Source organism: Helicoverpa zea, chromosome 4 (assembly GCF_022581195.2).
Source record: "Helicoverpa zea isolate HzStark_Cry1AcR chromosome 4, ilHelZeax1.1, whole genome shotgun sequence".
Classification (NCBI taxonomy): domain Eukaryota; kingdom Metazoa; phylum Arthropoda; class Insecta; order Lepidoptera; family Noctuidae; genus Helicoverpa; species Helicoverpa zea.
Window position 1 is genome coordinate 9,032,936 of NC_061455.1, and position 19,739 is coordinate 9,052,674.

The window sequence follows — 19,739 nt, forward strand, 5'->3', positions numbered from 1 at the left end:
TGAGGGCGCGGGTTCGATTCCAGGGGCCCGATTCTCCTAAGTTAATAATGTCAAAATCGAATAGAAATCGAATCGCAATATGATCGCAATAGCAGTTTTAACCATATCGGGCATTCTGCTACTAATATAAGACCAATCGTATTCCAACGACATTTGATTGCTATTTTGCTGCTATTTTGGTGATTTTGGTCTATACGGTAGTTTGCTCTACAATCATATTGCAATAGTTAATCATTCGCAGACAAAATGATTCATTATTGAATGACAGAAAAGGATAAAAACGTTTATTTCAAAGAAAAAATAGCGGAATGTCACATACGTTTCAATCGTAATCGAGTCGGGATTGGATCGCAGTCGAACGTGAATCGTATGTTACTTAAGTAAAATTAGGAGAATCGGGCCCCTGGCCCGCACATTAGGACCATTTTCTCAATTGTTATTATACTGTGTAATAACCCATTCTCAAAAAGAAAACCTCCCTTAAACCTATTCTATCTATTTATAATATTGATTTTGCTTCTGACTGACATCCGCGAGTACACATTTCAAAACGAAACTTTTGCTGCCATTGTTGGTGCGTTCAGAAGTCGAGAAGGGAAGACCGGGTCCGATTTTCTGAATATTAAATTTAACTGTTAGATAGGAAATTAATATATAAAATTTTTACCTGTTACTCAAAAAAATCTTATATTTTAAACGTGTATCAAATTTAAGTTTTGATATTTGAAAAAAAATGAAATTGTGCTGCATCACATTTCAAAACGCACCTTCTGATAAGTACTTGTTTCGTAATCGCTAGATTTTCAGGCACTGTGCGAGTCTAAAGTAGATTTTCTTTCCATCAAAGCTTAAAATGTATCATCAACTTAGCCGTGCTACTGGAAGGCTGGTTGCCTCAACCCACTTGCAAAGTCCGCTTTTCCCCGTGGTAAGTTTTTACTGAGATCTAATGGTTAGTTTTTATCTCAAGGTGTTCCCATGCTTATGATGGTAATATTTCTGGTACATAGGCACCAATTGCTTTACAACGAGTGGAACCGCCAACCATCCTGTACAACACTACTCACATGTCGACTGTAGCAGACGCTTGCCCAGCACCTGGCAAGACTAGGCTGATCCCCGGCACCAACACTCCCTACGCCCCAGTATCGGATAAGATTCGTCAACTACAGAAGCAGTTCCAGGTAAAAACAAAAAATATAAATTTTATTAACATCAGAGTTGATGAAAATACTGACTTATAGTAATTAATATCATTTGTTTTCTTATTACAATAAGTGGCTTTGACCAACCCTGCCTGGAAGACCACGTTGATTGTGAAGTATAATGTGTAGTTTAATCACTGTGGATCAATTAATAATGTTATGAGGATTGCTTAATTTGGTCACTTTGTGTTGCCCGCCTATCCTTTTTCCTGTTATGTGAAGAAAATAAAAAGTCTAATAAACCTCCAAACAATTTGCATATAAAGCCCAATACCCAGCTGCTTCCCTCTAGACAGGAAGCTACCATAGTTTCAGAGAAGACTACAGATTGTCAAAGAAGTAGAACAAAGACCGTTCTGTAACTTTATAGCTGGCCGCATCAAAATTTTCTAATGGAGTTTATTTTAGAAACAGCTGATCCACTAAGCTTAGGTATAAAATTTGACAATATCCGATTTATTTTAAACAAATATGGGGCATATATATACGCCATGCTAAATACGACATAGCAAAATTCAAAGTGAAGATTATGAAAACCGTCATTGTTCTATGACTATGACAAGATGATTATTTTTTTTCTTCACTCTTGTGGTAAAATTTAATAAATTCAAACTTTTTATGGTAATAGAAAGGTATGTAGGTGAAGAGCAGGATATTGTAATCCACTAATAATTATAATTGCACAACTTCTAAACTGATTTCAATTTTTGTACACATATTATGGTGTGTATATTATAGCCTGAGATAGGACAGACTGAGATCTGGGATATACCACATGAGACCTCAGTGAACTGCCCGTTTAGATATCAATGTTGATATATAGGATAACTTTTTGAGCAGTGTGCAAATAAAAAGTGTGGTTCAGTAAGAGAACATATTATTCACATTATGGGTAATAAAAAGTATAACTTTCTTATCTGCGGTAAAATCTTTCGAGCGAGGCCCATGTAGTTGGTGCACGTGTGGTAGTAGCCAACTCAGTTCCAAAACGTACCTTAAAAAATTACGTAGTATGACGTAATTGTCGTTACCTGTCACTTCACCGACCCACCGTATGACCATAAAATAAACATCTTTCTTTTCCAATTTTTTTTTTGTACTTAAACATCAAAGTAAACGTATAGATATGTATCAATGAGACTTGGTTTAACAATAAGTTGTCAAATTTGCACACTGGTTAAAAAATATTTCTGTATTTTGTTTGTCCAATAAAAACAAAAGAACACCCCTGAATTTGTCAGGGCTTTGTGTTGACTATCTCTAATCTACATTTTAAATTATCATATGCCTTGTTTTCTGTGTTTTAGAAAGAAGATGACGTGCCCGTGTTCCTGAAGGGAGGCCCTCTCGATGGTATCCTGTACCGATTGACCATGGCTCTCTGCATTGTGGGCCTTGTTGGTGTTGGCCACACCATCTACACCCATGCTGTACCCAAGAAGTAAATACATGAATAAATCAATTTCTAAATTATGTATTAGCTGCCTGTGTTAAGTGTGTCTCAGCACTGTGATTAGAAATATATACCATGTAAAACAGTCGATTTCTTATTTCATTTGTGTATCTACACATACCAGATTTTACACCAGGTACCTACCTATAATCCATTTCAGTAAACAATCTTGATGACTTTATTTAAAAACTAAACTAAATTAAATGTAGCTAAAAATCATTGCAATTTACTAGCAGTAAATAGGAAAGTCTTGCAAACGTCAATTTTAAGTAGCCCACTTGAATAAGTTGCGCTTAGAAACCCTCTCAATAACAAAATCGTATTCACAAAGGCGAGATGAGGACGCCTTTTGCCTAGCAGTGGGACATGTAATTAAATATTCACCTACATAAAGTGCTAAGCGGCCTCAAATTTGACACGTAAGGTTTCTCAAATCAAGTTAAATCAATCCGTGTGCGTTGTTGGAGAGATATACTATCTATGGTTGAACAAGGCAAGGTTCATCGTATCTTTACTAGACAATAAACAGGAAACATTTTTTTGTATCCTAGTGGCTCCGAAACTACTGAACCGATTTGAAAAATTCTTTCATTGTTGGAAACCTACACACTTTCCGAGTCACATAGGCTATATTTTATTCCGGTACAGGTAGTTGTTCCCACGGGACGCGGGATGACCGCGGGAAAACGGTTAGTTCATAAAGTCACAGCAAAAATAGCGGGCTTGTAATCAATATATCTACCTACAATTTGCCTGGTCGCGTAATGGGCTACTTATAATTGACGTTTGTTCGACGTAGGTACCTATGACATTGAAGTTTAGGAGCTGCTACAATATTTCAGTAGATCTTGTTCATTAAGTGGAATAAGTGGTCTTCTAGTACCAATTCGGGAGTAAAACACACTAACGCTCCCTCTACCGCTGTTAGACAACTTTCTAGGACAAAATAAAAGACAGGATTTAAATAACTCTATATTTGATATCTGTATAACGTATTATAGTTCGGCCATTCAGAGAATGCGTTCCTGACACGTCGCGATTGAACTGACGACGTAACTTTGCAATGGCGTTGCAGTTACGATAAAAATATTTTTGCTGGTTGTTTACCGTTTTAACAATTGAGGAGCATTAAAACAACATTATTATATCAATAATCAATGAATGTTATAATTTTGTGCCAAACTGAGTGTCAAATAACTTGGTAAACAATATTTTTCTAAATCTATACTGCGCTATTACAAGGTTATGTCAGCGGTTTATATTTTGTAGTGCTGTGCTAAAAATAACAGGCAAGTATCGTAATCTGTTCTTATACAGTTATAATATAAAATAATACGTTTTGATTTTCTTTTTAAGAATTGGAAAATAATGGACTATAAGACTTAATTATAACGTTTATGAAATATAAAAATAAAACTATGACCAAACCGCATTTTTATACTTAGATTAAAAATGGTAACCCCAAATGGCGTTATGGGCCGCCATTTTGTGACGCTAAAACAGTCGTCCGTTGTCGTTTCGTGCGCATAGACCACGTTTTTCAAGTGTTTTCGATCTGTTTTTATTTGATTACCCGGCTTTTGTTAGACCGAGATATCAGGATTGATTCTGTTATTGATAATAATATAATTATACATGTAGGCGAAGATGATGATGAAGACACCACCTCCTCAAGCAAATCGGAGTCTGATTAATATTCTGTTCGCACATTCAATTCAATGTACTTGTAACAAAGAATAAATAAAACAATTTTATTATATGAATATTACCTTTTTTTGGTTTCCACTTAAATAACTAAAATATAAAACAAATGATTCCGCCAATTTAAAACGAAAATAATCTTAAAATAATGCGGCGGTTCATTTTGAAGGAACGGTAACGAACTCAGTGTTATGTTGTGCCCATCACTAGTCGTGACTAACTGATAGGTGTCAGGAACGCATTCTCTGAACGGCCGAAGTATAACACTGGCCTTCCCCTATAATGCCAAAGTGCAAACCATATCTTGTGGATTCGTTTAGCGTAACATTCAAAAAGCACTACTTTGCAACACCAACCTACGTTTAAAATAATGCCTTTATAGTTAAATAAGATCCTATAGCACATTATAATATCTAAATATATGAAGTTTGATCGATAATACGTAACACCATTGTAAACTCAGTACTTCCACGTATAGCTGAAATAGGAAAACAATCAGGTACCTACTACGCGATGTATCAAAACTTTACACGTATAATAAAATATATTTAAAAATAGGTAAAAAAAACTAGCTAGGTAGTATAAAAACTAAAAAAGGGTTAAAAAATATTTTTGGAACTTTTAACCATCAAATCAGATACATAAAATAATAAATATAGTACCTATCGCTTGACGTCCGATCTCCGTTATTTACCAGAGCATGAAATCATGAAATGTTACAACGTAAGAACAAGTCCAGGTAGCGTCGGCAAAATTATTTCAAAGCTTTCGGTTCTTAGCGCACTAAGAAAAAACAATTTCATAGTCTGGCCAATAAATGAGATCGTAGGACAGACCTATTGAGATTTCAGCATTCTATCCCGTGACACAAATGCGCAACACAGCCTTTAAGGATTAAGGACAAAAACAGATAAATTCCTTTCATTTCCAAATATTACATAATACTCAAAATAAAACAAGTTATTGATATTAAATTTCTTAACGAGATACTGTAAATATCAACTAATAGCTACACAAAAATATTTTTAAAAAATATTCAGCACTTTTATACCTTAATTCGTGGATAAAATCTATCGAAACAAAGAAAATGATAATAATTTCATAGTAACTATTTATGTAAGTACATTAATAATTAAAAATATTGCAAGTTTTATAAAAGCTTGTAAAAATGACTAAAGCATTTCGTGTAAATAAACTATTTTCTCAATAAAATAAACATATACAGAATATACCTATGTGAATTAGAACAACATGTAAACAGTTTCATTTGCATTGAACTTAACTTTCTCATAAACTAGCTTTAGCTGCAAGGTTAATCTGATCGTCAAAATTGACACATTGGATTAACTATGCGCTAAATATACACATCGTTATGTAAATAATAGAGCTGTAAAGTATTCTAGATTTGGTTTTACCAAAGGAAATTAACAGAAACTGTTGCAATGTACTTTCCATGAAATATTAATATGTACTTGCGTATAAACTAAGTATCTAGTTTATATAAGATCGTGGACTCGCGACTTTAAGATTACAATTCGATGCGCGACTGTTTAATGTCTAAATACTCAATGGCTATGCGATTAACACGACCAATTACACTCGCCAATACCTACTTCAGTGTAATCAGGATTGAATATTATTGATCAATCGAACTAAGTAAAGCTGTCACTAAGACCTAAGAGAGTACCACATCTATAACACTTTTAAATACGAACAAGACGCCTACAAGGCTACAATTTATACAAACGTGTAGGTAATAAAGTTAGAACCATAAGACGACATATACAATGTCATTATAAAGAGAACACTCGAATGAATTACGTAAGTAAATCTATACTGGCTAAGCAGACCATTCAGAACGAGGCAAGTAAATCCTATGCAAAAATGAACAGATATACATAGGTATAGGTATCTAGACGTGATGCGGAGTATCGTTTCTGTAATAGTAAGTAAGCCTAGGACCTAATGTCTCCAGAAGTTATGAAGATTTTCAACAATTTAATTTTCCACAAAGAAAATTTTTGGTAAAACTGCACAGTTGAAAAATTATCGTTTTTAAAAGACCTGATATAAGTGAGCCACTAACACTATACAACTTTACCTTTCAAATAAAAATCTGTGATTCCAAAATTTATAGAAAATAGGGAACAGTTTAAATCACACGGGTTTTTATGAACAACATCGGGTCGGCATTTAAAATCGATCGTTAGAAGAAGGCATGCGCTGCATAGTTGCAGGCAAAGAAGAGTTATGTTTGTTAAGTTTTTTTTTCAATTCTACTCCGCTCAGATATTTATACAAAGTAATTTTATAGTAATAATTATCGAGGATAGGCGCTCATGTAACGTAGGTCTTAGACCGATGCAATTAAACCGTAGGTGAGATCAAGATGACAAATAAATGAAGCGTTATTTATTATACTTAATAACAACAGTAGCTGCAATGCCGTTGCTGAATAAATGTATCATTAACAGACAAGAACTTAACTGGGTCATTGTATTCTGATATTGGAATCACTCCAACTCTTTGAAAATAGTCGTATTTTTCGTATCGTTATCTTCATTGACTGATAGTAAGTAAATCTATAGATAGCCGTAGCTATTCAATAAACATAACATTTATGTATAACAACATGCATAGTGAATTTATATTGTATGTATATATGTATATATTTAGACATAATCTCGTATAACACCAATATCGATTTAATTTTTATAGATATGCCTATGAGAAAAAAGTAACATCACACCTTACAAACACTGGAATATTCAACGCAATAAATGTAAGTAGAATATTTGTGTAGTTACTTGAACTCATCAGTATAAAATCAATACAAAAAAAGAAGTCATTTTGTAAATAATAGTTCTAATATTATTTTTATTTGTTTGCCATGCCGTTCTACTCTGTAAATAAGGTACTTATGGGCAAGGAGAGCAACGAAGATTTTGTACAGATAATACTTATTAGATAACGCACAGTCTTTAATCGTGCATAGACAAAGCGGAATTTAACTCCAAGCTATGTTTAAAAGTTAGCGAGACATAGATATTTAAATTCTTCTAAAATTAAAAAGCATTACGAAGCAATGCTCTGGAATGGATGAGGCGCCTTGGGCCTATGTAATGCAATTTTCAGTTATGTTTAATTTGTTAACAGCTTTTGTATCACAAAGTAAAGTTGAACATGTACAATAACAATAAAATTAGTAGTAATTCGTTCATAAATATTACTGATCTATGAGACTGGATCTATAAGTAATGAAAATAAGTAGAAAAAAATAAATTAAGGGTAACATAACTACACATTATTCCAACAATATGTTATGCACCTAGCTTACTACACTGGTCGAGGTCTCGCTGGCAACGGTGGTGGTGCACCCTGTCTGGCAGGGACCGGAGGCGGAGGGCCGGCGGGAGGCGGCGTGCTGCTCTCCGGGGGCGGCGGCGGCGCACACGTGGGGGGCGGCACGCTGTCCGCGGGCGGGGACGCTACGGGCGGCTGGGCCACCGACTTGCCTGCGTCGGGCGGGAGCGGAGCGGGGCGCGGGGGCGGCGGCCGAGCCGGGCTTATTGCAGGCGCTCTGGATGGTACCAGGGGAGTCGGCGAAGGTGCTGGAGGTCTGCTAGGTTGCTGTCTGCGAGGCGTTGGAGGAGCTGATCTGAGCGGACGTTCCGGTTGAGCTTCTCCAGACAGAGGAACAGTATTGTTTGAACACAAACCTATTTCAGATCGGACAATGTCAATCCAATTAGGAGTTTTTAAAGTGATTTGAAGAGGGATTGAACAAGCAGATATTTGCCCTTTCTGTGCCGCTGCTAGGGCATTTTGTCCTTCTCGAAAAGTAATACTGAGAGAAGAATCGTCAATGAACCGAACTAACGTTACTTCACCAATGGTAGATAATTCCTGCAGCACAGCTGCTACAACGTTATCGTCAAACGCTGAGTCTTCACTGTGGTATTCTTCAAAAGGTTGGACAATTATGCTAGCATCAGGGGGTCCAAGGTCCTTCACTACTTCGTAAAACACTTCCATGCATTTTGTATAACTAACCTGCAGTACTTCGATTTCTAGAATTGCGATGACTGGGCGATGATCGCTTTGTTTCAGTTCTGCGCGACCATAATGTAACAATTTGCCTGCTGCTAGTTCTGACGTGCTATCTGGATCAATTGTATATTTTCTGCTTCTCCACAACACGCGGTCGGTCCAGGCAGGGGCTCTACATTTCTCACTCGTATCGTAATCATCACTGAATAAATCATACTTATATGTGGGGGGGAATGTTATTTCACCCTCAAAACAATTTTTGAACACCAAACCTTGTTCTTTCTGCTGTATCAATTGATCATGGTCTAAGATTCGTTGTAAATTATTTTGTGACACCAATAGACGTATTTCATCTTTATCGAGATCGACGCGGTAGTTAAAGTCTCCACACCAGAATACATAATCGTGAGAGTATAGAGAGCGGCCCATTGGGAAGGCGGTTTTTCTAGTTATTTCAGTATAATCGGCATTACGCTCTGTAACCTGAGATTGGCCTGCAGCAAAATGAGCACATACAAAACACAGAGATGTTCCATAGAGAACCATTCGAATGCCAACTGATCCTTTGTTTCCCGTGGTTCCCCCTAGACCAGTTTTGACGGAATCAAGAGCAACATCTCTTATGTGAGGTATTAGGTCTTTCCTGACAAATATGAAAAGGCAAACCCCAACAAGTTGATGACTCGAGAGCAATGTGTAGGGAGCATCTCTGCATAACACCTTTTCCAACTCTTCACTCCAAGCTTTTGCATTGTCAGTGCTGGCTGCCATGATATTGCTAGCATTTAAGTCCACAATTTCTTCAAAGCCAATTGCAAATATATCAGATGGGTGTTCTTTTAAATTAACTGTGTTGACTAGGGCTGAGTTAGGACAATCCAGTAACCAGTCTGCTAATGAAACATCTTTATAGGCAAGACTTCTAAAATGTTTTCCTCCATTTACATTGTATGTGCCAATAGTGATTCTAATAGTAGTTGGTTGTGTGAATTCACTTGATCTGCGGCACATTTCCCTAAGAACTGGTGTGGAAGTATGCAATAAGTTAGACGGTAGCAAAATACGCGAGCGATCAGCAAGTTCAGAGTTCAAAGTAGAGCCTAAGAGTAATATATCAATTGCCTCTTGTTTGGAATTATCTAGTAAATTATTTTGAATTGTTCGAGCAGCAGACCTTGCACCATCAATTAGTTTAGAGCCCCCTTGTATGGCACCAGTGCCAGCATATATTTTAGAAATTTCATTGCCATTATTGACCCACATTTGTTTAAATACTTCTTCAAATCTGCTGACATTTTGTTTTTTGTCAATACATTGCAATAGCATCAACTGAATTGCCAACATTTCCAAACCTATGAATGTTTGTATAGAATTGGTTCTGTCCAAACAATCTAAACAATTTGTTCTTATGGCTCCTTTTTGGATGTTATATATATCTGACCCTTTGGCACTAAAAATGCTTATTTCATCATAATGTTTTTCAATAATTTTCCTGAACTTTGCTAATGCATTTTCTATAGAAGAGGCTCTAACTTCTTGATGATAGTCAAAAATTATTTGAACTACATCATTATGTGCAGAGTCATTTAAATGTTTTTGAAATGCATTACTGAGAGTGGCTTCACCTTCACTGCCTCCAATCAAACTGGATCCCAACAAGTTAACTACAATCAATGATCCGTAGTTACGTTTTAGCTGAGAGAAATGTCTATCACATGCACTGGTAGATGCATCATATCCTCTAGACATCTTCACTTTGTGTGACCCTACCTGTATACCAGGTTGCTCCCAAAACAGTGGGACTGAGCCTCTTGTCTGTATGTAAGAGGCTACTGAATCATCAATGTATATAGCCTGCTCTGTTTCAACAAAATTAGCCACATTACCATCATCATTACAGCCTCGAACATTAAATCTAGTGCCAGCACGCTCACAGCTGAGTCGAGACACTAGTACTGCTCTTGCTTGTCTATGTCCAACATAAATAGTCCTTATTTCCACAGATCCACACATAGCTCGGGTTAACCACTCTTCACAATCAATTCCATATCTTATTAAATGTATAAACAAAGTCCTGTTCCAGAAAAATCTGTTGTCTGGACTTGCTCCTTTACTTTTTCTTTGAGCGCACAAAGTGAGATCAAACAGATTGGTTGACTTTCCTGAATTCCATGAAAAGTAGAAGGTCCCAGAGTTTATTAATTTCCTCACTTCAGACACTTTGTCTTCCCCTTGTGTATGATAGAACAAGGGTAAAAACTGCGTCTGGGTAATTTTGAAAACTTCGACGTCTCCTATCTTGCCGACGGAGCAGCAGCCCGTGACGAGGACCAGGTACAACATACAACTCTCGCCAGAATTTAACTGCAGTACCCCAAGAACACCGTAGGCGTCCGCTATTTTATGGTATTGTTTTCTCAGAGTATCTGTTTCTTGAGACGACAGAGATACTACAGCTTGAGACTCGAAGAGAAGTGCACAGTCTTTATTTCTATGTTGCAGTATTATACTGTATGGGTTCGGCGGAGCCGATTTCTCCAGAACTTTAAAACCTTTTGACATAGCCATGATTATAAGAGACCCTCAGTCACTTACGTGATAATAACAGCCATCCGCCCCCTTATTTCGAATACAATTTTGCACAACAATCAACCAAGCAAAATCCAATGAGAAAAATTCTAAGCAAATCGGAATCACAAATGTCAAATCTAATACGTCAAAATTGTCAAACGGGGAAATAACATCGATCAGATTGCCAACTTTACAGTATAAGGTCAAAGGTCACGAAGGTTCATTTGTAACCATAAACTACGCTTTAAAGTAGTTTTCTATTGGAAAGATTTACATGACATACAATTTTAAACAAATCAATATCTGTCTAGACTTTTCTCAATTTTCACCTTGAGGTAAATGCTTCCACTGTTAGCGGGAAATTTAAATTTATATATTTTAAACCCAGGTTAACTTAAGATTTTAGCCGTGATAACATAATTCAATGTTATTTTTGTTCTCTTTGTTTACAGCCGAAAGTTTTCACAATACAAATGTAATCCGAAATACTAATCATTTTTTGCATAAAAAATATAACGGGAGTAATAAGTTTTTTTCGGAGTTATACAGATACATAATCCCACTAACAGTTGAAGCATTCACTTGTGGTGCTCAGATAAAGGCTTCCATCAGGATAAACCGATAGAACGTTTTGGGAATGGGTTCCAATGAGCCCATATATTGGATTGTGAATTAACCCATTTTGTCAATTATAAATATTTTTTATTAATTTATTGTAACTCGTGCATATATCGATATAATACATACATCCAATAAATAAATTTCATTACAAACTAAAATTAACGTATTTCTGATATAATGCAACAGAATTGACATTTACATTCAGCCGGCCGGTATTTTTCTGTACATAATCTTGGTATATTTCGCGAGAAGCCTTAGAGACGGTCGGCGGTATGACGTCTACTGAGCTGTCGATGGTGAACGCACTGTTAACAGTCATCACCACGTGGATATCCGACTTGTACCGAGGATTTGAACGCCTTTCAAAGTTCACGTACCTTTTATACCTGTGAAAGCATCATTTACTATGTCATCAACTATGTTTTTGTTCATCTATGCTAACATACTATAGTAAAATAATAAAAATAGAGAGGAAACATGTTTTGTTCATTTGTTTGTACCGTCAAGACTCCGAAACTACAAACCGACTTGAAATATTATTTTACAGTCTATCCTCAGACATAGGCTATATTTTATTTGGGTACATGAAGAGAGTGCAGCCGCGAGAAACCGCTAGTGATCAATATTTAGAAATTCAATTTATCTTTTTACTTACATGACCATGTCACGTTTACTAGGTTCATTCAATAGTACCCTGTTCCGTCGTTTTATAGCCGGAAACAATGGAGTTTCCTCGACTTCCTCAGCTTTTAAAACTTTGGCCACCACAGTGAGTGGCGACGGTACTGACAAACGTGTGCTTGGCGTTGAGTTCGTCAAGTCGTCGTCAGTTGATGAGTCTCCATTCGAACTGAGGATTATAAAATTGTTTAATAGTAGTGACTTATATTCGTCCAAGATGACAGTTATAGACCCAACAAGCGAGTTTATCATGTCAGGGCATCAAGCTTTGATCCGCAAAGATTTAAAAAATCAAGGAAAAAATTATATGAGGGAGCATACAAAAAATTTGTAGGTCCTATTTTTGTTAAATTCCCACTTGGCTCGGTAGGTACACCAATATCAATTTGGAAATGAGTATTTTCTTAATCGGAAGGAAAATAACAATTGAAGTGAAGCGGAAGGGAGTATCAGACGAAACCAATTTTGCATGTTAGAAGTTAATCTCAATACATAATGTCGGGACATAATGTCGGGACACTTTTCACACACGGTCGGCTAGCCCCATGGTAAGTTATTAATTAACTTGTGTTATGGGTGCTAACACAACTGATAAACTACATATAGCTACATATATACTTATTTATGAATACAAATTATAACACCCAGACCACGGCCAACAAGCATGCTCATCACACAAATGTCGACCGAACCGGGAATCGAACCCGGGACCTCAGGTTCGGCAGTCCGGCATGATGACCATTGCGCCGTCGAGGTCGTCAATACATACTCGCTAGAATTATTGGACGTTGTACTTGAACGGCCACTGATCACCGGGTTCTTAGAGGTCGGACCTTTCATCTGTCCCATAGCCCGGCCCCTCACTACGAATGGACTAAAACTTTCGGAAAACGTAGGAGCCAAGTCGCGGAGAGTGTGGAACATCTGCGAAAGTAATAACGGATTTTATACAGCTGTTTTATTTATTGAGATGGGTTGAGTTCAAACTCATTTTTTTTAATCTCAATATAAACGTTATGGAAAAGTCAAGCTAGTTGCATGATTCCAACCAGTGGGCGAAGAACCGACAAAACTCCAAAGGTAGTCTTTTCAATGTATGTTCATGTAATATTTATGTTTAGGTATCGTCAAACTAGAAGCTTGCAAGTAATTTCCACTGTTACATAAAAATGATTTTATGTAGCATTTCTCGCGAATTTTCACGACTGAAACGCCATTAAGTTTAGCATCTATCCCAATGTATAAGTACACTTGTCTTAAATCTCACTTTGAATTCGAAGCATTCCATAAGGACGGTGTATTCGAAGGGTCTGTTATAGTCATGGTACGGGTCCACCATTTCTATGGTGCTGCTGCTGTCGCCCTGCATGCCGATGATCTCGCAGCAAAGCTTCCGCATCTCGTTGCACGGCAGCGGTAAGTGGCGGAGAACGTCGTCATCCCACCATTTTGTTAGTGATCTGAGAAGGTTTAAAGAAATTTTTGTGTAAGGAAAACAAATCACTGTTTATGATAGTTACTTTTAACGCAAAAACTTATGAATGGAATTTGGTGAAATCTTACACACTCTCATGCACACCAGAAGATTACAAAGGCTACTTTTAATCCATGACAATCAGTCTTACTAAGGGCCTTCTCGGGAAGAAGGCAGTCAGAATTTTTCACTTCTGTGACAGATGTTAAAATGACAGCAGGATCCAATAATTTACTTGGTGAACTCGTCATGATAAGATGGTCACCATTATCAGGATCGGCCACTCCAACGTTAGGATTGATCTACCCCTCGAGGTCCTCGTAATTTGTAATTATTACAAAACTATTCCAATTACCTGTTTCTAGGAATATAAACCATAGCTTCAGGGTGGTGCAGATAGTAGTCGCTCTGGTACTCCCATATGGGCGCTCTGGCGGGGTCCGGTATGAACAGCCCGAGGAACAAGTTCATGGTGTTCTGCTTCTCAGCATCGGAGAAAGTGTTGGAGTAATACCGACTCAGAGTTTGCATGATGTCGTTACCGTGAGAAGACCATGGGGCTGTTTTGCGATACGTTTTTATTCTGAAAGGAATAAAGGAATATTGAAAATAAATGTTTTTATCTGCTAACAGTGCTGCAATAAACTATATGAATATTAAAGTGATTGAAAAGTTGTTGTTTTTCCTATATATAAATAATTATCAAATGATAGAAAATCCAAATCTTCTTAACGTTGTCGCGCCACCAATAATGTACAAGATAGACTCCTGGAAAATCGGAAAATACATGTTTGTGTTTTAGATTTTCAAATAATTTTAATACTTGTATGGCTTGACATACCTGTGCACTAACTGCGAGCCTCCGTACTGCAACGCTAAGGTGTCTCCATGGTCCTCATACAATCCTTCAAGCAGCCTGGCGCAGTCTGAATCAAACTCTATATTCGGTTCTCCTATGAGTCCCAAGGCGTATAACTGAAAATTATAGAGAGAGACATTATACAAATTCCACGCAGTAATATCACTATATGATTTGAAAGGTCTATGCAGATTAATGCATAAAATTCTAGCTAAGGACCTTCCAGACTAAACTTGGCTTTAAAAAGCTTTTTCTGGTGTTTCTAGACATTGTGACGTGAGTTTCTGGACATTTTACAATCAGCCTGGAGTCTCTGCAAAATGGAAGTATTCCTTGTATTTCAGACGTTGAGCTGCGGTCCCTGCCTTTGCGTAGTAGATTTTGGTGTTACAATACCATGTCATAGCCCTTTAAGCGGATTTAAGAAAACACTTGAGCTTGTGTGGTCAGCCAGCCCACACTATGCAAAGAGTATAAGGTCGTAATTACCTGGTATGCCAGTACGCACTTGCCGATAGCGAACTGGGCGGTATTGGTGCGGTCGAGGCAGTCCACACAGTTGACGCGCACCAGCCCAGTCTGCAGGCGGCCGGCGCGGTGGCCGCTCGCGCCCGCCGCCTCGCCGTACGCGTCCGCGCTTAGGAACACACCCGTCTTGCGGACTACCGTACGAGCTATGGCTGATAGCCTAGAAATTATAATGAATACTTTATTTAGGTACAGCATTTTATAAAATTAAGTAGTATATTTTCCATATAAGACTGAGAACTGATCTGCCTTTGGTCAGATTAAAGGGCCCAATATTAGTTGATACCTATCTAATGCTTAAGAAGATAAACTCAAAGTACTTGTGACAGGTTACTCACTTATCCAAAACTTTAGCATCAGATCTCTTGTTAGTCCTAGCCATATCCAAGTGATAATACTGTACAGCATGTTCAGGTGGTAGGAACTGATTCAAATACTTGATTCCATTACTTATCACGTCTGTTAACAGAGATTCATGCTTCTTCTTCTCTCTTTTCTTCACTAAATTCAAGAACATAATTGGAGAACCATATCTTCTCATCAGATTGTTTAAATGCTTTCCTGGTATCTCAGCAAATGGATCACTCAAATCAATTGATATTGCTGGTTTCGGTACCATTTTGGATACATCTTGGGACCAAAAGCTGGGTATTGATCCTCTCAATTGAACAAATGAACTGAATCTGAAAAATGAAATGGATCCGTCAGAATTTGAAAATGGAATATGGAATGTGCTAATCAGTCAAGGGGTTTCTTACCTGCCTGCTGCAAATGATGAAACCATTGAATCATGAACAATTTGTTCAGTTTCCACCTCATTGGCTACATCTCCATGCATGTTTGCTCCTCTCTTCAGGAACCTTGTGCCTGCATACCTATTGCTCCTCCTTGCTATGAGTGTAAGGTATATTGGTCGCCCGAATATGTTTAAGTTGCTCTGTTCTATGAAGCCATGTACTATGTACAGGATCCAGTCAGGGTGCAGGTGTGAATGTACTGCTGATAGTAAATGACTGTTCCATACAAATCTCCATTCGGGTACTGTGCGCACACCAAAGTCTAATCGACTTTGCTGACAACTGGGGACAATTTTAGCATATTTATTACACAATTAAATTATAGTTATAAAATGAAAAACAAATTAATAAGAAATTATGAAACAGTTACCCAGACTTTTGCCTTTGTTCCAACTGGCTCTTCCAAGTTTCAAATATGTCTTCATCATTATCATCATACTTGTTACACTCACACTTCTCTTCAGTTTCCTGGCTGGTGGAAGATCTAAGATTCATGTGGTACACAGCTGCTGTCACAGGTTTAGGAAATAAAGCTGGGGCCAGCTGCCTTGGAGGTGCCATATTCATTTGCAAAGTGTGTGTCACATCATAACTGTAGCTATAATAGAAATTTGTAGATAAGTCTATGGCTAAGAACATCTTCAAATATCTCTGCTCATCTGGGTGAGGAGGTTTACTGCTCTCATTAGGAATGTATATCGTAGCCGTGTCTTCTATTTTGTAAATGGAATGTGAACCAATGACAGCCACTTTTCTTCTTTTAGTTACTAATATTATGTAGTAGCCTTCTAAGAATCTTATAAAACCTGAAAGTATTAGGCTTTAGTTTAGTATAAGATTTTGAGATTTAATATTGAACAGTAATAATTTACATCTTAAGTTTTCCCTGTAGAAAAAGATTCAAAGAGCAATAGGTGCATGCAGTCAGTATTTAGGACCATTTTGTTTTTTGGTGTGAACCTCTGGGTGAGATTATAATTGTTGTTGCTTTAGCTACTGAACTAAGCTTTGTGCTTTGACTAAGATCTCAAGTACATATAAAAAAAAAACTAGTCAAATATCCAACAAATATTTACCAACAATCCCAAATGCTGACACAAGTTTGTTAAGGCCAGTTCTACCCGCTCTGTTGCCGAACCCTATCATGTTGAGTAGCTGATGTATCTCCTGTTTGTTGTACTCGAACTTGTCGTCAACCAGTATCAGCTCCCGAGGGTCTGTTCTGTCGATCTTCAAGACACGAAACCTCGTTTCTGTGTTATTAGAACCTATCAAGTAGAACCTCTGCAATACAAAAAACAATAAAGTTTTAGGTGTTGAGTCTCTTCAGTCTTTTGAGTGTTTAATTGTATGAAACTTGAAATGTATAGTGAGTGAGTCGATTTTGTTGTGATCCAAGTGTTACTTACAGCTTTGGTTTCGTAAAGAGCTATTCGTTGTATCGAACTTATTATCGGGTGAAACATTATACTTTGCTTAGACATTTTGGCAGGAATAATAGCACTTCTCGGGATCTACAGCATGAGATAAACAGGTGGTGGATTAGTTTTGTTTTTAATAACTCAATTACTTTTCATTTACATAGAAAGTAAACAATTTAGTAGGCGTAACAGCTGTTTTTGTTTATGTCAACGTCATTTCATTTCAGATGTCAGCTGTCAAATTCATAGTGAAGGAGAGTAGATCGCCAAATCGACTAAAACGTATCACTGCAATATAGTTTATTTTCTAATTATTTCTAAATAAAATTCGTTGTATGGTTCATTCAGGTCAGGTTATAAACCCATTAGCAATACTAAAATGCAGGGTTATCGAAGCATCAGTAGACGTGTTGCTATGCGTTACTGCGTGTTGTATGCTATTCAACTCACATTTGGCTTATTTTAAAATCTTGGAAATGGTAACACTGAGCTAACAACAGCAGCACCAACATAATAAATTAATTACATGTTCCACTTTTTTGAAATTAATATTATTGTAATAAAAATAATTATGATGTTGTAAAGTAATTTTAACAGATAACGTGCATTATATTTCTTAAATTTTAATTTTTAAATTTATAGAGAAGCACCAACATGTACAGGAAAACTTCAAATTAATTGAATGAATCAGCTAACTATATTTGTTTAGAGAACATCTTTAGGGTAAATATGGTGTAAACAGATTCTTGAGGCCTGAACTCTAGTAGACAGAACATATGTTTAAAGAGACCTCACTTAAAATAGTAATTGTAGAGTTATGGATGAATTACAAATTCACTGGTCAACAAGTTTTTGCCACATAAACCAGACTTCACTTTTTAGGATGTTTTCAGTGCGCTGAATCCAAATTTAGCTTCAGAATTGTCCTGTTAGCTCGGGATTTTGAGATATTCTAACCTAAAAGTGCGAAAAATACTGTTTTAACCATTATAAGGCCTATGTAGACCGGCGAGTTTTTTTTTAACCTGAAAAGGTATTCAAGGGGTCTCAAAGAACAAGTCTTTTTCTTTCAAATGGCGTTGAGCTTGCTCAAATATAAATTTCTTTCACTGAGATATTACAATTTGAAGTATATAAGTAAAACTCTCATATAATTGGAAATACTCAATATATATGGATAACAACTTGTTAACTTCAAATCGCAATGTCTCAGTGAAAAAAAAATGATATTTGAGCAAACTCAACGCCATTTGAAAGAAAAAGACTTGTTGTCTGAGACCCCTTGAATACTTTTTCAGGTTAAAAAAAACTCGCCGGTCTACATAGGCCTTAAAATGGTTAAAACAGTGTTTTTCGTACTTTTAGGTTATAATATCTCAAAATCCCGAGCTAACAGGACAATTCTGAAGCCAAATTTGGATTCAGCGCACTGAAAACATCCTAAAAAGTGAAGTCCCATTTCTGTGGCTGGAAGTTGGTCTAATTTTGTTGACCAGTGATTATTTAGACCGTCAAGATATTTTTTATGGTTGATAAAATGTCAGAGGAGAACGATTTACATCAAATATTTCAAATTGTATATCATATTATTTCTATGATTAAAAACTCATGCACACTAAATAACCTTCTATCAGATATAAACAAAATCGAAATATGTACCTACGCCAGTAGTATTAGACCAGTAGCATAAAAAAAAACAGTAGTTGAACGAAAAAAATAGCTGCAGTTGCGTATTCTTATAAGTAAACGAACTTCCAATAGGTATTTGTAATCTTAATAGGTCCCTAAAGGAATAAGCTTAGAAACTGTTATTATTCTCATTAAAATTACTGATTGAATAACAAATAAAATGCCTTACAGAAATAATTAATATCTTCTATACGTAGCTACAACGCAACGAGTAGTCTACGCCAGTGCTACGACAACGCTACGACCGGCTACGACTTCTACATTATTTACGTATAACGTTTTTCCTTGAACATTTTTGTTTATCAATATAATGAGGATTTTGTTTGTCTACATGAATATTAAATCTTCAATCTCTTGCACAACAAGCAACTAAACACAGGCTATTTTTTGCAACAGACTACTTTTTCGAAATTAATTACAGTAAGTAGATATTTACCTACTTAGAACAAAATGTCTACATATTTATTTTTTTATTGAATGATGATAACAGGAACAGGACGTAGCATACCTATAAATATATAATAGATAATCCAGATAGTTATTAACCGATGAATAAAAATTATATTTTCGTTAATATTGATTGCGTTGATGTCTTTTCTATGCACTTTGCAGTGCATGTCATACGTACGACGTGCGACTTAAGTCAATTTGATTGCGATTTTTAATAAAATTCTTAAGAATTCCATGAT

At 36.6% G+C, this 19,739-nt stretch overlaps 3 protein-coding genes across 4 annotated transcripts; 1 reads left to right on the top strand and 2 right to left on the bottom strand.

The window, feature by feature from the left end:
- Positions 1–760: 760 nt before the first annotated feature.
- LOC124629488 (cytochrome c oxidase subunit 7A-related protein, mitochondrial-like) lies at positions 761–2,746 on the top strand. The gene is made up of 3 exons (XM_047162866.1): positions 761–928; positions 1,011–1,184; positions 2,513–2,746. Exons 1-3 carry the CDS (start codon positions 854–856, stop codon positions 2,648–2,650), a joined length of 387 nt encoding a protein of 128 aa, XP_047018822.1. The 5' UTR covers positions 761–853; the 3' UTR covers positions 2,651–2,746.
- A 2,207-nt stretch (positions 2,747–4,953) lies between these two features.
- Positions 4,954–11,549, bottom strand: LOC124629482 (synaptojanin-1). The gene has a single exon (XM_047162852.1). It carries the CDS (start codon positions 10,975–10,977, stop codon positions 7,696–7,698), a length of 3,282 nt encoding a protein of 1,093 aa, XP_047018808.1. The 5' UTR covers positions 10,978–11,549; the 3' UTR covers positions 4,954–7,695.
- A 116-nt stretch (positions 11,550–11,665) lies between these two features.
- Positions 11,666–17,555, bottom strand: LOC124629483 (polyphosphoinositide phosphatase). Of its 2 annotated transcripts, XM_047162853.1 has the most exons (12): positions 17,350–17,555; positions 17,017–17,224; positions 16,311–16,746; positions 15,902–16,222; positions 15,482–15,826; positions 15,105–15,303; positions 14,598–14,731; positions 14,112–14,339; positions 13,550–13,742; positions 13,052–13,206; positions 12,257–12,451; positions 11,666–11,987 (listed from the first exon to the last, which is right to left on the bottom strand). In XM_047162853.1, the coding sequence occupies exons 1-12, from the start codon at positions 17,422–17,424 to the stop codon at positions 11,747–11,749; spliced, it is 2,730 nt and encodes a 909-aa protein (XP_047018809.1). In that variant the 5' UTR covers positions 17,425–17,555; the 3' UTR covers positions 11,666–11,746. The 2 variants fall into 2 exon arrangements, with proteins under 2 accessions (XP_047018809.1, XP_047018810.1); XM_047162854.1 differs by lacking the exon at positions 17,350–17,555 and having other exon boundaries at positions 16,311–16,538; positions 17,017–17,132.
- Between the last annotated feature and the right edge of the window lie 2,184 nt (positions 17,556–19,739).